General features: G+C 35.9%; 2 protein-coding genes across 12 annotated transcripts; one reads left to right on the forward strand and one right to left on the reverse strand.

Annotated features, from left to right (window-relative positions):
- The first annotated feature begins 244 nt into the window (after positions 1–244).
- Positions 245–7,865, forward strand: Cmb (combover). Of its 9 annotated transcripts, XM_076763470.1 has the most exons (18): positions 245–922; positions 1,428–1,545; positions 1,624–1,763; positions 1,852–1,950; positions 2,044–2,157; positions 2,567–2,668; positions 2,750–2,911; positions 3,052–3,351; positions 3,414–3,662; positions 3,748–3,880; positions 3,947–4,081; positions 4,165–4,597; positions 5,329–5,448; positions 5,528–5,785; positions 5,877–6,051; positions 6,587–6,775; positions 6,853–6,939; positions 7,015–7,865. In XM_076763470.1, the coding sequence occupies exons 1-18, from the start codon at positions 773–775 to the stop codon at positions 7,111–7,113; spliced, it is 3,063 nt and encodes a 1,020-aa protein (XP_076619585.1). In that variant the 5' UTR covers positions 245–772; the 3' UTR covers positions 7,114–7,865. The 9 variants fall into 9 exon arrangements, with proteins under 9 accessions (XP_076619585.1, XP_076619584.1, XP_076619583.1 ...); XM_076763469.1 differs by having other exon boundaries at positions 246–922; positions 1,663–1,763; positions 2,567–2,911; XM_076763468.1 differs by having other exon boundaries at positions 248–922; positions 1,660–1,763; positions 2,567–2,911.
- Positions 7,578–12,932, reverse strand: LOC143340989 (uncharacterized). 3 transcript variants are annotated; one of them, XM_076763477.1, is made up of 3 exons: positions 12,857–12,932; positions 8,669–8,824; positions 7,578–8,046 (listed from the first exon to the last, which is right to left on the reverse strand). In XM_076763477.1, the coding sequence occupies exons 1-3, from the start codon at positions 12,885–12,887 to the stop codon at positions 7,709–7,711; spliced, it is 525 nt and encodes a 174-aa protein (XP_076619592.1). In that variant the 5' UTR covers positions 12,888–12,932; the 3' UTR covers positions 7,578–7,708. The 3 variants fall into 3 exon arrangements, with proteins under 3 accessions (XP_076619592.1, XP_076619593.1, XP_076619591.1); XM_076763478.1 differs by lacking the exon at positions 12,857–12,932 and adding an exon at positions 8,932–9,239; XM_076763476.1 differs by lacking the exon at positions 12,857–12,932 and having other exon boundaries at positions 8,669–9,239.
- Positions 12,933–24,617: the final 11,685 nt, after the last annotated feature.

The raw sequence follows: 24,617 nt of genomic DNA on the forward strand, positions 1-24,617 counted from the left end.
ATCGCTGCTGAAACATTGTATGTCTATTAGCGGGAATCTGTTAAACGAGGGCTACTACACAACGAAGATACATATAATTTCTAACATTTCTTTATTAATATCTTGAAAACTATTTAATTCCCGAAGCTAAAATATTATATTTAGCATCTGTTCCCTCTCCTTTTTCCCTCCAAATTTTATGTTGATCAGCCATGGATGCCATTCGGAATAATATCCATTTCTTATTCCAACTATTGTAATGAGTAGTTATTAAAGTATACTACTTTTACATGAATAATTGCAATGTAATCGTACTGTTAATAGATGTTGTATTTAGCAACCAAACATGTCAAATAAGTATTTAAAAATGGCCGTAGCCACAAGTAACCATGAGTAACCGAGAGTGATTTGTATACTACAATCGATATATTCTTATAATCATCGCGGTAAATGCGTCAATGGCCTAACTTATTTATAGTATCCAATTCTTTTTATTAGTCTGCCAAGTATTTTGACGTAAGAGTCTCGTGAATACCAATTCATACTTTTATACTACCGTCTTATAACATTTGTTAGGACGAACACCGATTCAGTTATTTATTACATGTTCGAAATGCACCTTCTCGTATAATCGACTCTGTAATAGTTACAGGTAAATGACATCCTCATATTCGTATAAAGTTACGTTTTCCTAAAACGATGTCGCGATAAAAGTTGTGCAACAAGGTTAATCGTGAAAAGCCAACGAACAAAGGGATTTTTACAACAGTGTAAGAATATTTAAACAAAAAGAATGTCATCGGGTATTAATCATGGTCCACGCAACACGGGTACTCTACCAAAAAGCAATAGGAGAAATGATAGAAACAGAGAACGGTCAGCTGCTAATCAATTTGCAAACCATTCTACTTATCATGGACATGCACAGCACTCTAACAATTTGGTAAACTGATTAAAAAATATGTATGCTATCTTTACTTGTTATTGCAAGTTATTTGTTAATTATTTATTAAAATATATAATTCAATGTATTATATATTAATTACTTTTAAGTTAAGGTAACAAGGTAAATAATGATCTTTTTTGTGTAAGTTTAAATACTTCTGTTGTAGTTTAATTTGTATATTGCTATTCAGAAGTGTAAAAGACATTTTATCATTGTATGGTGTTAAACATTTTACGTAATTAAAAATAACATAATTTCTAAATTTAATGTAATTTGAACTTTGTAAATGAAAACTTTATGCAGCATCTGTATATAGCAGTTCAAAAGATAATCTATTAATAGATAGCTGAATAGTGGGGAAGTTCTCTCTAAGAATACATATCCAGATACAATTCTACCTCGAAGCAGTAGAGTTACAGTGTTTCACTCACCATTTCTAGAAATTATAGTCATTTCTCTATATATTCAATCAGTTTCTTCTATTTTCCAAATTATCAAACAGTATCAACTTGATTGGAAACCAGTTAGTGAAAGGGAACATTTAGGGATAAAGAAGAATAGTAACACAAGATCAGATTCTTCAGTACCATCAACATCTTATCAAGATATACCCGAATTTGGTAAACATTTAAATATTCTGTTTTTCTTTGTGCTTTCATAATTTCTTAACTAATATCTTCTAAATATTATTGCAATAGCATCGTATACTTGTGGATGGCCATACAATTACAGAGCAGAAGAAATCACATATAGGCAAAAAATGGTTCCACCCACAGATTCTCAAACTCAATCACCTCCAAGATTTCAAGGAACAAAACCTTCTAATGTTGATAAAATGGTAATACAACACCCTTATTTTGCTTAAGTAGTTGATATTTTTTAAGATAAAATGAGAGTATAATTTTTTCTTAATGAATTTATTACAGCCTGACCGAAGTCAAGTAGAATCTCGTTTAAATGAGATTAGAGAGTGTATCAGAGTTACATCAGCAATGATGGATTCACTTAATCAATCTAGCGATTCGGTAATTGTATAGAAAATGATCAAGCGCACGAAATTTTTTCCCTCGCGTATTACATACTCTCCATATTTACGTTTTTGTATAATTACTGTACAGCGTGCACAAGCTCAAAATGAAAAGTTGGGTACAATGCTGGAGGATCTTCATGACAGTGAAAGGAAATTGTCCAGACTATTGGAGCAATATCAAAATCACGGAATATTCTGCGAGGTTACTGTCTATATACAGGGTGTTCGGCCACCCCTGGGAAAAATTTTAATGGGAGATTCTGGAGGCCAAAATAAGACGAAAATCAAAAATATCAATTTGTTGATTGAGACTTCGTTAAAAAGTTATTAACAATTAAATTCAAAAATTTCAAATCGTTCTGGAAAAATTATTTTCGATTGCGGGGGTCAATTACAATCATTTTTGGTCAATAGACATACCCCCGAAATCGTGCGTATTTTCGAGAAAAAAATTCAGTACGGTCGGAACTTTAAACGTTAATAACTGTTTAACGAAGCTTTCATCAACAAATTGGTATTCTTGACTTTCGTCTTATTTTGACCTCTAGAATCCCCCATTAAAATTTTCAACATTCATTGAAAATGAAACTCATTGATTATCTTTCTTTCAGAATGGTGACAATGAAGATGAGAATGGTGAATCAAGTAGGGAAGTAAAACTACGGAAGATGGAGGAATTACAGAGGAAGCTTGCACACTTATTAAAACATCAGGCTAGTGTAGTTGGAATGCAATTACGTGTGTCGGAAACATTAAGCGAAGCCCGTCAAGCTCAACAAGCACTTTTACAACAGGAAAATCAAAATACAGTTAGTTTAAGTCAATCATTGCCCGTGAATGTTGAACAACTTGAATCTGAAACTGCAAAACTGGCTCAACTTCAAACAAAAAAGAGACATATGGACCACCTCGTAGCCGAATTGCAAGCTGTAGAGATGTCTGATAGGGGTAGTTGTGTTAGTATATTACTCTTTGTATTAATTTGATATAGATAATATAAAAAGAAATTATTAGATTATAAGATGTTTCATATTACGTTCTCATCGTTATGCGGTTCTCTCCTACAGTTATAAATGACACTATTTTTATATTTCAGAGTTCTGAAGGTTTAAGAAATGTTGGAAGAGACAAAGTTGCTGAATTAGAAAGTATGAAAGCACAACTTGCTCATTTGAAAGCATTAATGAAAGAAATAACAAGAGCTCGCGATTGTCTCGATTCTAATTCTGACCCTGAACCAGAAGTAGATATAAATGGGGAAACTGCAGTTACTATGGACACGAATGAAGAAGAAAATGGGACGAATATTTCGTTCGAACGACAAAGTGATATTGATGAGATAAATCATGAAAAAATTAGAAACATTGGAGATAGACCAACAGTTGAAGACATTGAGGTAAAATCATGAAACATAAATAGTTTGCTATACGTTACAACTATATACAATTTATATTTCAGGCCGTTACACAAGAACTTCGAGAACAATCTGCTTTGTTACAAACAACTAGAGCAGAAATACAACGATTGAAACGACCATTAGCAGCTGCATCAACAATTCATTCTAATTCCACATCTGTCTTTCCGACTTCAACCCCTCCCCCATCAATTACATCAACCTCTTCTGATAAAAAACAAGATAATAATAGCAATTCAGAGATCCAACCAATTCAAGGAAAAAGACGTCAAATCGAAGATCTTATGCGGAAGGTATCTATTTTCGAAACTGTGATTATTTTTACATAAATTATTTAGTATTTAACGTTTATATGATTTATGTTTCATAAAAAAATAGGATTCATCTCAATCATCTAGCATCAATCGCGACATGGGAGGACCAACTGATTTAAGTAGTCACCGAAGTTCCAGTTCCCATATCAGTCATACAAGTACTCCAGCTAACGTTTGGCCCCCTTCTGCAGCAACAGGTAAATAAAATCTACTGTTTTATATTTACTATGTCATTAATTTCAAAATTACCTTTTGGCATGCAGGAGGGTCTAATGATCAAAGTGTAGATGGCATATCCACAGAAAATTTAATGGATATAGGTCCTCAAACGGCAGTAATTGAAAATGGATTCAATGGGAATTGGTGGATACCACCCCCGTTAAATCAGTCACAAATTGGTAAAATATATAAATAGTAGCAAGATAGTAAGAAACTAAACACGATAATTGCGAGATGCGATACATTTGATGTTTCTTTCTAGCTTCGACAGATTATTATCAGCGGTTATTGTTAGGGTCTCAATCTCAACAACTTCAAATGATGGGAACAACATTACAACAATGTTGTCAATTATTGTGGTCTCAGCAACGTGAATTACAAGCTATGCGTGTAGCTGTTACTCAGTTACAAGTGCAACTGAGACAAAGCCAATCACAACAACGAAGCAATAATAGCGAGAATAATGATGAATATTCTAACTTAAGCCGTAATGTTCATCATCTCGGCGAAACATTAGATTCTACATTGCCACCAAGTTCGTCTCTACCGAATTTGGTGTCATTACCAAATTCTTCTCCCGCATTATCTCATAATGCTGCTGTGACTTCTGCAAATTCCCAACAACAACAACAGCAACTGAATAATCAAGTACCACCGGGGAACAGAGCAAACAACTATTGGGATAATTTCAGAAGGTAATAGAATATATATGTATGCTGATATAAATTTTATCATTTGTCCTAGTGCTGTGGAAGTGTTATCGACATTGATACAATAGTATCATATACGAAACTAAGATTTTTCAATTATGTAATCATTTAATAGAAGATTTATTTTCCGATTTATGAAGTTGAGTTTTACAGATCTTTTATTATATGAAATAAACAATGTTCTTTTTTTTCGATTGAATATTATTAAAAAATACGATTTTTTATGAGTTTAGGTATTTTATAACTATTAGATCGTGCACATCCATCTTCCATCTTTGTGTAAACCTAATGTATCATTACATAAAGTAATAAACTTCACGGTCTATCTGTGCACTTTTTGACTTGTACTTCTTACTTATTACTACCCTCGTTTAAACCATATCGCAAGTAAAAACTATTGATTTTGATTCTATAGTCCAATTGGTAATGAATATGAAACTAAATGAGGATAGTATATGTGGTACGTAAACTATGGGTATGTAATACAATGTGTTCAAGGATAAATACTTCTAAAATATTTTGATCTCAACTAACAATACATGCTAAAACAAAAATAATCAGCTTCCCTTTCTTTTTGTGTTACCAATGTGTTTCTATTTTGTACCCTTTGTTATGTTTTTTGTTCTACCAGACATTTACTTAAGCATGGTATGCATATTTGAAAAATAATTGTGTAATAAAATTGATAATTATATGTTTATTTTTTAAATTTTCAGTTACTCCAGACAAAATCTACTATCAGGAAGTGTAAAAACTATGACGGATGCAACTTCGGGAGTCATTGCAAATTCAACATCGTCTGGAAATGCTATAGCAAGTGTTAATAGCTCTCTTATGTATGTAATTTACATAAATTATTCAGTAAGCATATATAAATGAAATTCTATTTTCCTACATTATGAACTTTAACCGCAGAAAGGACAAACGTAATCGGGAACAAGGAGCTGATAATATACCTTTGCCTTCGTTAAATGGAGCGGAAGCACAGTATTCTTTGAATTTGCAATTACAATCGAACTTACAACAGCAGGAAAGGGAGAATGCTGTTACACGTAGTAATATTCTAACAAATGAAGTATCCCAACCACAAGTTGATAATCTTTGGGAAGAAGCACATTCATCATTTCGTCTCCCATCTATAATAAATGATGAACATCCATTTCAAACTTTAAGGTTTAGTTTTTTTAAAGAATTATCTTTTAATTACATTAATCTGAAAATAATATTATAACTAAGTATATATATTATTAAATGTATTATATAGCTCTGAAATGAAAGAAGTTTTAAGTTCACTTGTTATAGTGAATAAGAAACAACCAGATTATTTAATTACTGTATTAAGGGAAATCAAGACTATAAGCGAAGATCATAGATTACGACCTCGTTTATTAAGATTACTGCGTGCTTTACAAGATATGCAACCTCCAAGCAATCCATTGGTTTGTACATTTCTCATGTTTATTTATATGCATATACAGGGTGATGCACATAAGATGGATCACCTGAGTAATTCACTTTTGATGGTATACAAAAATACATTGAATAAATTTTGTAAAGGAGAGTGTAAAGAAGATATAGAGATATTTTTGACATTTGTAATGGTATAACTAAAAAAAATTAAATTTTACAGGATATGCATTTCACTATTTGCAATTTCAAAGAACAGCATACTGTTTATGATTCAGAGGACGAATTCAACTATGATATTTAAGGTCATTCAAGGTCAAATAGTAATACTTTAGTAGCCAAATCACTCGAAAAATATTAGCTTTAGAATAGACATGTCGTAATATTTTCATACTCAGAATTTATTAGTAATTCTACCATAGAAAACTAGTAGTTTCATTAAAAAAAAAAGATTGACCGTTGCATTTCCTTTACACCCCCAGTTACAAAAAACCTATTGTATGTGTGTGAAAACACGCATATACACATACATTTATGAATCACATTTACTCATTAAACTTTTTATAGAATGAAACGATCGATCAAACAGCAAGTGAAAGTTGTCAATCTAGCGATGAAGATTCTGAAATAGACGCAGTATTAGGTGCGAGTACAGAAAATCAGTCATCTGTAGCAGAATTAATTGTTTCATCTCAAGCAGGAAGTTCATCATCTCCTACTATACATCTACCGTGGATAGATCATTGGGATATACCAGTAAGTTGTTTTAATAACAAAATATTATTTAGTATAGTAGAAACAATCTTATTTAATATTTAATATTTTTCGTACAGGGATTGAGACCTGCTATTAAACCAGGCTGCAATGAAGATTTGGCAGAAGCTGATCAATCAAGACCTGAATCATCTGGTAATCAACAGGTATTTCAAAGTTAATACAATTAAATGAGAATTAAAGTGACTAGTAGAAAATACAATTGAATTGTATTTTCATAGCCTTCTAATAATGAAGAAGAAAATGACCAAGGTCAAGAGGAGGCTGCTGGACCAGTAGTACCTACTCAAGTAGCATTTGGTGAAATAGATGTAGATTAGTTTAATGCATATTAAATACTGCTGCATTGTTTGAAGAAAGAATTTCAAAGTCTGACTGCAAAAGCGGAAGAAAGAGGAACGAAAATCAGTGCAATGATATTCTGATGGATTGTTTGATAAAATATTTCAATTTAGTGCTTAAGGGAAACTCAATGAGCCAATGTATCATACAGGTTTTCATACTTTTTTTGTGAATTTCAAAGCTTCACATTCGTATTTACATTGGTCGGAATCCAACCTTTATTCCCTTAACACGTTCGTTGCCCGTATTTGGGCTACCGCTCCACGGAAGTATACTTGTCACCCAGATATGGGTGACGCGGCGACGAACGTGTTAAGTATTGTACTTCTATTGTTTCAAGTAATTTTTAAAGCGTTAATAATTTAATTATAACTAAAAGTTGTGACAAAAAACTTTTTTACTCGTAACATGTATTATTTAGATCATAATAAAAAGAATGTAATTTAGAAAAGTAAATATTTATTTTTAATCATACAATACAGTGCAATGACATACGTATGCATAATGAATATACACTTTGCATTACAAATACAAAAAATATAAACATTAAAAATTGATTGTCAAATATTCTATTTAAAATTCTGTCTCTGTGCAGTCATTATCAAGCAGTTGTAACCGATGAAGGTGATATATAGAGCACCCATGAGTTTCAAATAAAATTTTCTCATATTCAACATTATTTTCAATCGATTTAAATTCATTGCTTGACAATAAATGTTTACAATCTGAATTATTTAATAGATTATCATTACCTGCTGCCCAACAGCAGCCCTTGTTTATGATAGTGGATTGCTCCCAGCTCTCATCACCATTTGTATTTAGATGCAGTAGTTCAGACTCATATGACACCTTGGCCAATCCATTGTTTTTTGTATTCCCTGTACCATAGTGTGTGTGGTGGTTACCACCGCCTCTGAAAGAAAACCAGATGAGTTAACAAAACTAATTTAGTTGGATACATCCTATATGTCTTCCATTTTGTCAGCAAATTATGTCCTTACCATCAAAAAAAGACCAAACTTACTAAGTGTCATTAGTTTATGAAAAAATATTAGCACCTGTGCTTTCCATTGCATACCATTATCCATGGTACAGAAGATGACAGGATGCATTAAGCTTCAAAATAAATTTAATGCCAGGATCGGATGAAAATCTCTGTGGTCACATGTAAATATACAATCCTTGTCCCCTCAGGAGGGAAAATCGGATATTCATACATTTTAATATCTTAATTATGCAAACATAATATCAAAGTGACATTAAATGATAGCATCATTTATTCATTTTCATTGGTAGCGGTTTATATATTTTTATTATAATAAATGTTTTCCCGCGCTCAAAAATTTTCCCGCTTAAATGTAGAGAGGGGAAGGAAACAACGACCTCTAACAAGATTATTTGAATCACGTACGAATATGAATTTGATGAGGTCGCAGTTTTGTGTAACGTCCACGTAAATGGAAATTTCAGACGTCTCTCTTCATCCTTCGTGTAAAAATATTCGAAAGAATGAAATTATGAATTCTCTCCTACCTTCACGAAACTTTTTCAGCTCGGTGGTAGGACTGAGATCATCGTTGCACCGCTTCCGGTTCCGGCGTCGAAGCGTATCCGCGTCGCCGTGGGCCGCCTGTTGTTGACGGTGTTGTTGCTGATCGTTAGTTTTCAACCGACTCTGTGCCGACGCAGCTAGAATCACGGAAGCGTTATTCATATAGCGAGATGCCATAGAATAATCACATCCGTCATCGTCAGTTTCCATAGCTGTATCGTAAGAACAGCGATCAAATACCGACGATTCAGTAACTTCCGCATGCTCGAGCACAGCGTTAGGTTGATTTTCTTTTCTATAAGGCGGCACGTAACCGTAATATGTATTTGACGACATGAACGATGGAACGACGGTTCGCGCGTTATACATAGCACCACTTGTTAACGCCATACTTAATCTTTCTTAGAGCCGATTTTTTATACTAAATTGGGGAGTGTATAAAAATATGTGCAGTTTGATCACGCGATGTAAAGAAAAATAGAATAGCACCATAGAACGGACACGATCTTAACACTTCTCGAGACGAACGACGAATGTAGTTCGGAAATCCCGATTCAGACCTGAACTTCGTGTTGCAAGCCGAATACACTCGAACGTTGAATCGGCAACGTTCGGTCATCGTCGCTCCGTTTAGTCTGTTTCTTCAAATCCCCACCAACTTTTATTTCCAACAATCGACCCACACATGGAAATTTATTGCACTTATGTTAGTATCTGACTCAAGCATTTAAAAGTATTTTTGAAGGATGATCCTACTTTAAATATGATTTTGAAATGGTTACAATGAGCTCGAGGTCTCTTCGCGTAGTTTACGGTTGTTGGCAATGCTGTGTTTCCATTGGTTAACGCGGTTGCATAACAGGCGGGATTGAAAGTGTTTTATTCACAAGAATTGAATATATTCTCGTGCACGAATGTAACTGAAATAACAAACTTTTCCTCGGCGTTTGAAAAACATTTCTCGAAGGTTTCGCGAATTACAGATTTATTTTAAGAAATCATTTACGCCTAAAATCTTTCCTCTCGTATTCACAGAGTATAGACTGCTCGATTGAATCGTTTTGTTTGAAGAGTATATTATGAGGGGAAGACATCACCCACTTGGCACACACGTCGATTATAGAGCTGTTGGTGAAATGGTCGATTACCTCACTTGTCTATACTTTTAATCATACAAATGTGCAAAACGTGACAAATTTTCCCATTAAAATTTGTTTCAGCAAACCTGACAACATACGACCTATTTATGAATATCGATTGCACTATGATTCCTGACACGTTCGATGTGTAAATTTAACAAATTAATGATTTCCAATGAATCTACAGAAACAGATAAATATAATTTAGACAAGAACATCTAATTTTTGACCAAAGCGACGGATCCATGTTACCGACCGCAAAATGATCCATAGATCTTCCATAGAAACTTCTGTGCAAGAATTAATATTACTAATAGTAATAAAATTACGAACGAAGCATAGGGTAAACAGGATATGTTCGATGAAACCTATTCAAAGACTCTAGGAACTGTAGAAAACTCCTTTGCCATTTCAACGTTATTGATTCAATATGGAATAAGAATTCAACGCCGTTCACGGTGAGAAATAAAACTAAGTATGCCGAGAGTTGAAAGTGATCTAAACATGAATCGATTTGTATTCGACGAATGTATGTGAATTTTTGTGGGAATTTAGCACACAATGAAATACTTTTGCAATTGTTACGACAAATGGAATAGTTTCTGAAGAACGTATGTGAAACTATAAGAAGAACGCAACCATTAGTTCATATTATTTGCTATGTAATTAATAATTATATTATACCAATAACAAGCGATAAAATTAATTACATTCTAAATAATAATGACCCAGGTCTTAGCGCGGAGGTTGCTGCGAATGGAGACCCGCCCCATTATCGCCCCAACCACCCTTCTTTGGCGAGGAATCCTACTATCACAGACGAAGTATATGAGTAGACCTTTCACCTAATGTATTTTTTCGGTCTGTTTTTCTGGGGCTCTAGAGCCCCATTACCATTTCCGTGTCACTGGCAATGTTACCAACAGATTTAGAAATAAACACAAGAGGAAGTGAGACAGAAAATTTTAGTATTTTTTAACGGAATGGAAGCTCTACGATCCAGAATTGAGCATCAACGCGATAACATCTATATTTCTAATGCAATTACTAATGCAATCCGAAATTAGTTTGTAAACGCAACACTACCCTGAAAAAAAACGCGAAAATATTCATCGTCCGCAACGCTAAAAGTAATCACGATAAATCCAAATTATGCGCAACGCTATTTTCAAAACAAACGCGATCATTTGAGTTCCGCAACACTAAAGCAAACCACGATTTGCCCCAAAATACTGGCAGTTGATCTGAAAAACTACAAGTACTACAACTACAAGCGACAACAGTGACATAATAGGAACATGGAATGACTCTCCATCCTCATCCGAAGATGAAGATGAAGAACCATTTGTTGCAGCCCACTCTTGCGACAGTTTGTCAGGGCCTCTTCGACTCCCGAGAGTCTCTTCTTTCTTCGGCGGTCCTGCCAGAGCCTGAAACTTAAACCTACGCTCGAGATTCCGTGTAACACACAGTCCTCCAACGATTCTACGAATCGTTATCGGACCAGGTGTCGAGAAACTCGAGCGGGACGAGCGTTTCGGGGATCCTACCGCGAACGAACGCGACCGCGAAGAGCGACTGTAAAGTCGCGCGATTCCAAGAACCGAAAGTGCAAGCAACACAAACGGTACAATCCGTTTGGATCGGCTAACATTTCGATTCTCCAAATCGAACTACAGGTACAGGACCTGTGGCAGTCCTGCCCCGACCCTACCTACTTATATCTAACACACATACCAGAAAGTAAGTTACCTACCTACCTAACCCTATATTTAAAAAATTGCAAAACTCATTCTCGCAAACATACGCTCCACGGTTCTCACACATAATGTCCGGGCGCAAAGGCCTACACTAGAGAGGACACCCCGGGGGTCCTCCGACACTCGAACTTTCCACACAACATTCACACTCTAATGTTTACGTACCAATGCCTGAAATCAACTGACAAAGACTAATGATCATTGCGTATTTCAAGTAACTTTCAAATAATAGAAGCTTTGGTAAAATGATTTTCTACATTCTGTTGTTTAAAATTAAGAAATTAATTGTATCTACGTTTCGTTATTGTCTTTGAACATGCAAAAAGTATGAACCAGATGAAATAGAATTTTATTTGCGAATTATATTAAAGTTTTAAAACGACGCAATTCCACAGCCTAACCACACACGCACACACACATGTGAAATTACGTCGCGCACGATACACTAACTCAATGTCAGTCGCAAATAAATATTATTAGGAATTCTTAGAAACTAAGTCATCGTGCTCGTTGCCTTCGCTCACGCAAATAGCACCTGGGCACTTGGGTGAGTTTAGGCAATAAACACGGAATGGTACCCTGAAAATCCTGAACTAGAAAAAATGGTTACTGTAAATGCTAGCGAAAAAGTATTTATATATTCTTTCTTATTTTATTTCTTTTACGGGACTTTATATTTCTGATAAATAAAGAGAAAAATGTTAATATACAATAATTATAGGTAATTATTCTGAATAAAATTGAATTTTCTAAGACAAAAGGCTTTACAATAAAATAATTTACTTTGAAAATGTAAGGAAAAATTATTGAAGCAAACTAATGAAAATTTTTAACCCTTGAGCATTTCTGTTGTCAAAGCGTATTTTTTAAAGATGAAAGTAGTAGTACATAATGCATGTTACTTTGACTCAAGAATTTACCCATCGCGAAACGTCTTTTTGTGCATGAATTGTAACATCTAATTTTTTAATAAGAAAAGACTTAAAAGTCACGAGCAATATAAAAAACAATCAATACTACAAGTTAAAGAATTTATTTTCATGTTCCAATAAATTTCACGTTATATAAAAAATCGCGGAGCACAAAAAGACCCTAACCTGATCTATAAAATAAAACAATATACATATGTTCCTATTCATGGGTATAAAAAATACCCATGGTCACTACTCGCCAAGAAAGCTACGTATACAACCGGGCACCCGTGTTGCTTTGGACCTTTCGCCCTACAACATGATTAGGGACCGGAGGGACAAAATCACATGCGACTCACCAATGCGACGATGCTGACCAATGGAATACATCAGCCCAAGGTATCTGCATGGACCTGCTGCTGGTCTCCAGGATGTAAGGATGAAATCCATAGTCTGTAAAGCACAAGAAATCAATCATAATCTACAGTACAAATTATATATGTACATTTAATAAATTAATATAAAAGATACTACGTTCAAAACTAGTTACAGGTTTTTGATCATTTAAAAAATTTTAAATCGATAGCAAAATTTTTAAATATTATTTTTTTTTAAAGGTCAATAGAATAAAATAAAATGATACTTACGTTTTTTATTTGTAGACCATTAAAAAAATTTTAATGGGAGATTCTAGAGACCAAAATAAGACGAAAATGAAGAATACCAATTTGTTGATGGAGGCTTCGTTAAAAAGTTATTAATAATTAAATTAAAAAATTTCAAATTATTCTGGAAAAATTATTTTCGGCTGCGGGGGCCAATTACAATCATTTTTGGTGAATAGACATAACCCCGAAATCCTACCCACTTTCTAGAAAAACAATCGAGAAGGTATAAAATTCTTCGACGGAACAAAAATTTTTCATATCGTTCTGGAAAAATTATTTTCGGTTGCGATGGTCAATTACAATTATTTTTGGTGATTAGACATATCCCCGAAATCCTACCCACTTTCTAGAAAAAAAATCGAGAAGGTATGAAATTTTTTGACGGAAAAAAAAATTTCAAATCATTTTGGAAAAATTATTTTCGGCCTCTGAATTTTCGAGAAAAAAATTCAGTAGGGGCGCAATTTTAATCGTTAATAATTTTTTAACAAAGTCTCCATCAACAAATTGGTATATTTGATTTTCGTCTTATTTTGGCCGCTAGAATCCCCTATTAAAATTTTTCCCAGGGGTGGCCGAACACCCTGTATATTTCTCTTTAGTGATGCACTGATTCTAACACCGAGCCATATTTTTTCCAAAGCCACGACGCTCTGGAAAAATATAAAAATGCGCAATATACACTGACTCGACCGTCGCGTGTGCCTAAAGTATAAACGAAACTCTACTCGAAGCAACTGTGCTTCGAAAAACAATCAACTAATCTACGCAACAAACACTGATTCTACCGACCGCATTGCGCGCGGTCACTAAAATTTCTGAAAAAAATGCTGAAATAAAAAATAAAAAATAATTAAGTAATCACTCAAACATGTCTATTTATAGATTTAGTATTAAATTTGACCGATAAAAACACAAAAATATGTGAACATATATAGGTACAAACTCACTTGTTGTAACGAAGTTGATTCCCCCAATATTCAATTTCGCATTCCTTCCATTAACGGTTTCCACGCTTAATGGCGTCGATTGCATGTCGCTAGCGTCCCTTCCAGTCGAACTCGACAATCAAAATCTGTAACAGCAATAAAACACATATTTCGATTCAATGCGTTAAAATAAATGTACCTATAACTTAATTAAACATCTACTGAACCTGAAATATGGGCCCTGAATTGTTAATTATGTTTACAGACTTCATAATTGACGACGATTATGTATGAGAAGAGCACGCACGCAATAGATCAAACATTTTTCGCGATTCCGATTGATTTGAACGTCAGAGACGTGTTAATATTAAATGAAAGCACTAACAGACAGTAAAGGAAAGTACTAGAAGTGATTTGAAACATTAAGATGTTAATAATTAAAAATTACGTACCTCATTAGACGCAAAGCCTGTCACAGCATCTCATCACACGAGTGTCCAGAGGACGAAAGACCGACAGTAACGGTCGCGTCTCCCACAGGGGGCAAGGGGTGGGGAGCAGGGTGAGATGGTCACGTAGTCCAACGTCTCGACTTTTAATCCGTATTTCGGAAGAAAAGGTTAAACCTTATATCTAGAATAACTGAAAATAAATGATGTAAATGAATGAAATAAATACAAACAGATATCAGATTAACAATTAATTAATGATTTATTGTCTTTATATCCTTGTGACGTCAGAATGAGTAGCAGCCAATCACAGACGCTGTTTCAAAATGTAATATCGATCTGTTAAGTGACTCGTAGGTAACTAGATCGATTCAAATATATTAATTATAACTATAGAAACATGTAACGTGTAAATATTAACTTCTAATCGAAATTGCAATCGGATTTTCATATAAATATTCCTTTTGTGTATAGTATATTTCCGAAAATTATTTATTTCAGTTTTCACTAGATTCACATAAAAATCTATCTTGATTCTGGGTCGATAACATTGGGCTTGTTTTATGGTAAGAAGTTGGTAGTACAGACATAAGCGAAGTGCGAAATAGATGTCGCAGACGAACATTTTTTCGTAACACACGGATTAAGGGACAGGCAATGCATAGTGAAGATGTGTAAAGCAACTTTTTCTTCGTGTCGCACGGACAAGGAATTCGTTAGTCCAGCTGTAAGGTGAAGTCGAGAAGCCGCGGTCGCGAATATAAACAGAACCTAACCAAGTTAAAAGAGTGTGAGTGTATCGGATTACTATCCTTGGCTTATGAATGCTAGCAACGGTAGGAATAAAATTACTTTTACAAAATACTGTAGAATACAAAAGAAATTGATACAGATAAGTAATAGACTAGGACAGTATTTAGTGGGAGACAGAGTCCTATGACGCAAAGGATAAACATCGTGAAAATGTCTTTCCATATTCTACATATATTACTTGCCTATTGTTGTTGCATTTACAAAATTTGTATAAAAAGCATTAATTAAAATAGTGATAATGAATGTATTTCAATCGATCTAGTTACTTGTGTGTCGATTAACAGATCGATATACGATGTTCAAGCAGCGCCTGTGATTGGTTGTTACTCATTGTGACGTCACTAGGATATAAAGACAATAAATCATTAATTAATTGTTAATCTGATATCTGTTTGTATTTATTTCATTCATTTACGTCATTTATTTTCAGTTATTCTAGATATAAGGTTTAACCTCTTCTTTCGAAATACGTATTAAGAGTCGAGATGTTGAACTACGTGACCATCTCACCCTGCTCCCCACCCCTTACCCCCCGCGGGAGACGGGTACAGTGACAGGCTTTGCGTCTAATGAGGTACGTAATTTTTAATTATTGTCATCTTAATGTTCAAAATCGCTCGTAGTACTTTCCTTTACTGTCTGTTAGTGCTTTCATTTAATATTAACACGTTTCTGACATTCAAGTCAATCGGAATCGCGAAAATTGTTTGATGTGTTTCGTACGTGCTCTTCCTATACATAATCGTCGTCAATTATGAAGTCTGTAAACATAATTAACAATTTATGAACCATATTTCGGGTTCAGTCGATGTTTAATTAAGTTATAGGTACATTTATTTTAACGGATTGAATCGAAATATGTGTTTTATTGCAGTTACAGATTTTGATTGTCGAGTTCGACTGGAAGGGACGCTAGGACATGCAATCGACGCCATTAAACGTGGAAACCGATAATGGAAGGAATGCGAAATTGAATATTGGGGGAATCAACTTCGTTACAACAAGTGAGTTTGTACCTATATATGTTCACATATTTTTGTGTTTTTATCGGTCAAATTTAATACTAAATCTATAAATAGACATGTCTGAGTGATTACTTAATTATTTCTTATTTTTTATTTCAGCATTTTTTTCAGAAATTTTAGTGACCGCGCGCAATGCGGTCGGTAGAAGCAGTGTTTGTTGCGCAGATTAGTTGATTGTTTTTCGAAGCACAGTTGCTTCGAGTAGAGTTTCGTTTATACTTTAGGCACAAGCGAGGGTCGAGTCAGTGTATATTACGCATTTTTATACTTTTTCCAGAGCGTCGTGGCTCTTTGCTTTCTAAATCGCGACAGTAGGAGCCTCTTGTTCGCCGACGTTGATTTTCGGTCGCGTTACTTTATCATTTTTTTAATATTTTCTTTTCACTTTTCCTTTAAAAATTAAAATTACACAACGCCGGTGTTAGAATCAGTGCATCACCAAAGAGAAATATATGTATATCGAGCGAAAGTCTACGAATAAAAAACGTAAGTATCATTCTATTTTATTCTACGCGCCTTTAGAAAAAAATAATATTTTCAAATTTTGCTATCGATTTAAAATTTTTTAAATGATCAAAAACCTGTAACTAGTTTTGAACGTAGTACTTTTTATATTAATTTATTAAATGTACATATATAATTTGTACTGTAGATTATGATTGTTTTCTTGTGCTTTACAGACTATGGATTTCATCCTTACATCCTGGAGACCAGCAGCAGGTCCATGCAGATACCTTGGTCTGATGTATTCCATTGGTCAGCATCGTCGCATTGGTGAGTCGCATGTGATTTTGTCCCTCCGGTCCCCAATCATGTTGTAGGGCGAAAGGTCCGAAGCAACACGGGTGCCCGGTTGTATACGTAGCATTCTTGGCGAGTAGTGACCATGGGTATTTTTTATACTCATGAATAGGAACATATATATATTGCTTTATTTTATAGATCAGGCTAGGGTCTTTTTGTGCTCCGCGATTTTTTATATAACGTGAAATTTATTGGAACATGAAAATAAATTCTTTGACTTGTAGTATTGATTGTTTTTTATATTGCACGTGCTTCATATGAAAATATAATTTGATGATTTACTATCGAAGGCATTAAAGTCTTTTCTTACTCAAAAATTAGATGTTACAATTCATGCACAAAAAGACGTTTCGCGATGGGTAAATTCTTGAGTCAAAGTAACATGCATTATGTACTACTACTTTCATCTTTAAAAAATACGCTTTGACAACAGAATTGCTCAAGGGTTAAAAATTTTCATCAGTTTGCTTCAATAATTTTTCCTTACATTTTCAAAGTAAATTATTTTATTGTAAAGCCTTTTGTCTCAGAAAATTCAATTTTATTCAGAATAATTTCCTATAATTATTGTATATTAAAATTTTTCTCTTTATTTATCAGAAATATAAAGTCCCGTAAAAGAAATAAAATAAGAAAGAATATATAAATACTATTTCGCTAGCATTTACAGTAACCATTTTTTCTAGTTCAGGATTTTCAGGATACCATTCCGTGTTTATTGCCGAAACTCACCCAAGTGCCCAGGTGCTATTTGCGTGAGCGAAGGCAACGAGCACGATGACTTAGTTTCTAAGAATTCCTAATAATATTTATTTGCGACTGACATTGAGTTAGTGTATCGTGCGCGACGTAATTTCACATGTGTGTGTGTGTGTGTGTGGTTAGGCTGTGGAATTGCGTCGTTTTAAAACTTTAATATAATTCGCAAATAAAATTCTATTTCATCTGGCTCATACTTTTTGCATGTTCAAAGACAATAACGAAACGTAGATACAATTAATTTCTTGATTTTAAATAGCAGAATGTAGAAAATCATTTTACCAAAGCTTCTATTATTTGAAAGTTACTTGAAATACGCAATGATCATTAGTCTTTGTCAGTTGATTTCAGGCATTGGTACGTAAACATTAGAGTGTGAATGTTGTGTGAAAAGTTCGGGTGTCGGAGGACCCCCGGGGTGTCCTCTCTAGTGTAGGTCTTTGCGCCCGGACATTATGTGTGAGAACCGTGGAGCGTATATTTGCGAGAATGAGTTTTGCAATTTTTTAAATATAGGGTTAGGTAGGTAGGTAACTTACTTTCTGGTATGTGTGTTAGATATAAGTAGGTAGGGTCGGGGCAGGACTGCCACAGGTTCTGTACCTGTAGATCGATTTGGAGAATCGAAATGTTAGCCGATCCAAACGGATTGTACCGTTTGTGTTGCTTGCACTTTCGGTTCTTGGAATCGCGCGACTTTACAGTCGCTCTTCGCGGTCGCGTTCGTTCGCGGTAGGATCCCCGAAACGCTCGTCCCGCTCGAGTTTCTCGACACCTGGTCCGATAACGATTCGTAGAATCGTTGGAGGACTGTGTGTTACACGGAATCTCGAGCGTAGGTTTAAGTTTCAGGCTCTGGCAGGACCGCCGAAGAAAGAAGAGACTCTCGGGAGTCGAAGAGGCCCTGACAAACTGTCGCAAGAGTGGGCTGCAACAAATGGTTCTTCATCTTCATCTTCGGATGAGGATGGAGAGTCATTCCATGTTCCTATTATGTCACTATTGTCGCCTGTAGTTGTAGTACTTGTAGTTTTTCAGATCAACAGCCAGTATTTTGGGGCAAATCGTGGTTTGCTTTAGTGTTGCGGAACTCAAATGATCGCGTTTGTTTTGAAAATAGCGTTGCGCATAATTTGGATTTATCGTGATTACTTTTAGCGTTGCGGACGATGAATATTTTCGCGTTTTTTTTCAGGGTAGTGTTGCGTTTACAAACTAATTTCGGATTGCATTAGTAATTGTATTAGAAATATATATGTTATCGCGTTGATGCCCAATTCTGGATCGTAGTGCTTCCATTCCGTTAAAAAATATTAAAATTTACTGTCTCACTTCCTCTTGTGTTTATTTCTAAATCTGTTGGTAACATTGCGAGTGACACGGAAATGATAATGGGGTTCTAGCACAGACCAGGTATACGAGTAGACCTTGCACCTTGTGGACTTTCGTGGCCTAATCTGACTGCCATACCGACCTGAAAATTCGGTGGTGATTTTAGCGTCCTCTTCTCATGGATGACGGTCAGTTGAGAAACTATTCACTGAATTAGTATTGATAGGCAAACAGCTGTAGTGTTTGCATAAATACATGTTAGTTGACTATGTAAGGGATTAAAATTCATTTCTAAATCTGTTGGTAACGTTGCGAATGACGCGAAAATGGTAATGGGGTTTCGAGACCCCATAAAAATGGGTCGGAAAAATACACTGGGTGAAAGATTTACTCGTATACCTCGTCTGAGACAATACTCTAGTATCTTTGATGAATCAATGAGAATCGAAACTAACCTAGTGAAGAAGGTCTATATTTACGATGACCTATGCAAGGCGGATCGCAGCCAATTTGCTAATATTATTTAGTTTTTAATTAATAATTGCATTACTCAGCTAAGAACGATACGATTATTAATTAAACGGTAAATAATATTACCCAGGTCTCACCACGAGGAGGTTGCTGCGAGTGGAGACCCGAAGGGAGATAGATGGAATCAAAGTTCCATCGATCTCCCTTTTACATTCTTACAAGCTAGATTACTAAACTAGAGAGATAGGAGGAAGCAATGTTCCTTCGATCTTCTAGTTTAGTTGTGCCAAGTAATTATTTCGTTTAAAAAGGGATGAAGTTAAATTATGGGAGACGCGACGCGACGCGATGCTGAACCGTGCAGCAGATCTTCGGATCGATCGACACTACCCTTGGTAGATTGATTTCTATTTCTAGAAATCGATCTATCATTGGCAGGCGACTAGATCTTTCGGACAAACTAGACGGCCGATCACATGTTTCGTTCGACGAAACAGTGGTGACCGAAGCAAGAAACGAGAGAACGAGTCGAGAGAAGCTACTTGTTAAATAATTACTTGGCAATATTGGGAGACGCATACAATAGGGACTTAAAATTAACGTCGAAGCTCAAGTCTAGTCAAGTTGAAGCTAAAATTCGGACGATAGAAGGAAACAAAGTTCCTTGTACCAAGCAATTATGTGGTTAAAAAGAGGGATGAAGCTAAATCGTGGGATACGCGACGCGACGCGACGCGATGCTGTACCGTGCAGCGGATCCGAGGATCGAACCTACTGCCCTTGCTAACTCGATCTCAACAAGAAAACAGAGAACTGCAACTCCGAATCGAGGTCTCCATTTCTCCAACGCAACCCGCCGGGAGCCCGAAGGACCCGACTTAGGCTGTCTGACAAAGAGAGAGTACCTGAGACGGTGTCGACTTCCGCTGGAAGGTATGCGTTTCCGCAGAATACGGAAACTCCACACCTTCCAGCGAAGTGCCGTTTTCCCTCAATCAAGCTTACCAAGGGAAGGCGATTAGATCTTTCGGACCAGATACACGGCCGATCACGTGTTTCAATCGATGAAACAGCGGTGACCGAAGCTAGGAACGAGGGAACGAGAAAACGAGAAGCTACTTATTGAATAATTGCTTGGTACAGACGCGAAAATATGTACAATAAAGAAATCTTCGACGTTAATTTTAAGATTCGCGACGAAGCTTAAATCTAACCGACTTAGAATTAAATGTCCCTCGGCGGATGTGGCGTACTCCCTCGATGCCCCTACAAATAATCTGAAACTAAAATTGATACGTATATTAGTGACATACGAAAGGAAATTTAATAACCACCATGCAAACTAGACGTAGCGATGGAATAATTTGTTGTGCTGATGTACCTAAAAGTGAGAATCTATAAGATTCTCGATGCTAGACCTACCTAAGGAAATGTACAAAATTTACACATGTTACGAACAAAGTATTCTACCTATACTTGCGTAACGAGAGTATAAAGTCAAAGTAAAATTGCGAATGATTACAAAAATTGTCCGAAGAACCATACAAACTTCAAAGACGAACAGAAACAAAGATTGAAAATCCAACGCAGTATTGAAAATCCAACGATGAAATCAAAGAATAAAAATACCCAAGAATCAAACAAAATATCTTAGCGAAATAGAATAAGAATAAAAATCTTATTCTAATTAGTGACATCGAAATTCATGAAATAATATACAAACAAAATACATCAAATAATATGGAAACAAAAATGGTACATGATCCAACACAATTATATCAATTCAAAAAATAAGTCAGAAGTAGAAATAGAGAAGGAAAACATAATAACCAGATAAAACCGGACAGTAATACAACACCGAATTATGACCAAACAAATAAAATAAACCGGTCAATTTTGTGATAATAATATAAACAAGTAAAGTGAACTTACTACTTGTTGAGCATTAGTTACCATTACCGAGGAAGCAGCACCAGAGGTCCAGCTGTAACATAAGAAACGATTCGTAATTTAGCAAAAGCGTTAGACAGTTCCATAACGTTGAATTGGTATCAAACGACAAAATAGAAGTGGGGAGAGCAATTTTAAATAGTTCTTACCAGTGGTCATCACGGTCCGGCACTGGTCAGTAGTGGTCAGTAGTGGTCAGTAGTCGGATCTGCACTGGTCAGTAGTGGTCAGTTCTGGTCAGTCCTGGTCAGTCCTGGTCACTCCTGGTCACTCCTGGTCCCTCCAGTGGTCAGCACTCCACGAATGGCCTGAGTTAGGCCCGCGAGACCCGATCCCCCTGGATGCTCCAGGGGTACTGAAGAATTTGTCCAGCGGTAGTCTTCGAGTGGGGAAGTCGAAGAGTGGGGAGACAATGTCAACGTGAAGAGTTAAGAACCGCTTGGTCTAGAGAACAATACTATTTCGATTGGTCCCATCTCTTGACCATTTCTGGATCTTAACTGGACCGCTGATCTTGATGTCCACCTCACTGTTGACCACCAGTGACCATAAGCTAGTCATTGTTGATCATCGACCCATTAAAACTATTACGAAGATTAAAGCCTTCTTACGAGGATCCTCTTACAATTTGATGTATGATCTTTTTAACATTTCGTTCCACTTTGGAAGAATGTATCTCATGTTATAAGACACTCGTGGTACAGCGACAGCGTTCATCCCACTAACGATAGGTCTATTCTTTACATCGTTTATGTGTAATAGGTATACATAGATCGGAAAATAAAACTGCCTGGGCAGTTGAGACTGAAAATCGTATGCAGGTTGACACAAATCGGATTTTAGCTGTTTTACATTGGGTGAAAGGTCTACTCGTATACTTTGTCTGTGACCTAACTTTGATTGCTTCCAAAATAATTAAATTCTCCCAATATTTAGTCTTAATTCTAAACACCATGAGTGCTAAGTTCAAATTCCAGTGTGCACCGATAACGTTGCAATTGACACAGAAATTATAAGGGGTCTCCAATCTATGTGATACGATAAATAATTTGTTGCAACGTTTATTCTATACCTTGTCCATACCCTAGATTTTCCAACATGAGAAAACTTTGTTTGCAAAATCTATTTTATGTATCATCAGCAGATATCTACGGTGTCGATATACAGAAATATGTTTTCCGCTAGATGGCTATACCATTTCATTGCCCATGTTTTTTGCAAATTTCTTTTGATTTAAATGATTTAGGGTTTTTCTGAAAAGTGATTTATTATTTGTTGAAACGTACTGAATGTCATTCTCATTTTGAACAACTCCACAGACAGATACTGGAACAAGTATATTCTGGAAACAAAAAAGAACCGTAAACGCTTTAATTATATCGTTTACTCTAAATTTTTCAATAGACGATACGATAGCATATAGCGTGGTAAAGTCTTTGGGTTCTAATCGAGATCGGTTTCGATTCTCATGCTCTGATTAGGATTTGATCGTGCAATTTAGTCTGATCTCATTTAGAAGTGCAACAGTTTGCCGATCAGATTTTGATTGGGCTGATCCCACTTAGGATTCCGATTCTGTGGTTAGATTCGGAAACATTTCTAATCCCGAATACATCCCATTGAAATCAAATAGCTCCTTTAGGTTTTATTTTCCGGAAAGGAAACTTTCGCGCGTCATTTTAATTATTCAACGTTATTGAAACGGCACCATCAACTATCCTAGCGCGACGAAGAAAATCGATCGAACGTTAACAAATTTGTTTATCACAACAAAACGAGGAGTTTAATAGAAAATTGTTACGGTAGTACGCGTGAAATTATCTATGAAATCGCGAACGGGTTCAACGATGCTTCGCATACTTTTCGAATTTGCAAAATGGCCCTTGTATTCGTGCACGATCTCTACCTGGACGAATGATTACACGTTACCGTGATTTTGCGCCCTTTTCTGCCTTTCGGAAAGAGCCCTTCCCGGATAATTTCGGTATTTACGGGATTAATGCTCGTGCTATGAACAATATATATAAAGAGATGGGTTTTCGATAGATCGACGGTACAGCTGCCCCATAGACACACGTCGCTAAGCCGCTTATGTCAACTCACCAAAATTTTTGCGCTTTTTTGGAAATATCGATCCTTAATCCGACAGGCGTTGGAATTATCGGTAATTTCGACGGAATGAAACGATAATTGATTCGGGTGGAGGGGTCGAGGGGCGAACAAAAAGCCTTCGGGGTACGTCGTTTGCACACATATATTTGCATGCGGAAATTGAGCAGTCGCGAGAGCAATAGTACCTGGAACGTAAAAAGTAAACTTTTGCAACGAAAGCGACGGGTCATGCATTAAATGCAAGAAATTCCGCGGTTTCGTCCAACAACAGACTTCGTTGCATCACGCTGTAGTTCACTTTTGTGTATCCTAATTTGCCTATCGTGAAAAGCCAGGCAAACAATGAGCTGCAGTATGGCGCTTGCATTGTTGCGATCACCGACGGCAGTCGCGATTAACTGAAAATACACCGGTTCCTCGACGAAACATCAGAGACGCGCGTTTCGCGGTTGCTTAAAGTTCTAACGCGAATAATTATTGCACCATTCGTAACCTAGGAACTAGCGTTGGCGGTGTGTATTCTACATTTGGGGAACGATGCAGAGTGGACCAGAATTCATTACTTTTGCGGCTAAAATACCGTTCGTGGCACCCGAGAATGGAATTTGGGGACAAAGAAATAAATTACGAGTATTTTACGTACTGCTAGAGAAACGTCTAACCCAGAAAATACGTTTTTAGTTATTCTCCATGGCGGCTTTGGCTATCCGTCGGATCTCGTTTTTAAGCAAACTTACGCAGACTGTACAGGGTGTTTGGCCACCCCTGGGAAAAATTTCAATGTGAGATTTCAGAGGTCAAAATAAAA

This window comes from Colletes latitarsis, chromosome 4, assembly GCF_051014445.1.
Source record: "Colletes latitarsis isolate SP2378_abdomen chromosome 4, iyColLati1, whole genome shotgun sequence".
NCBI lineage: Eukaryota > Metazoa > Arthropoda > Insecta > Hymenoptera > Colletidae > Colletes > Colletes latitarsis.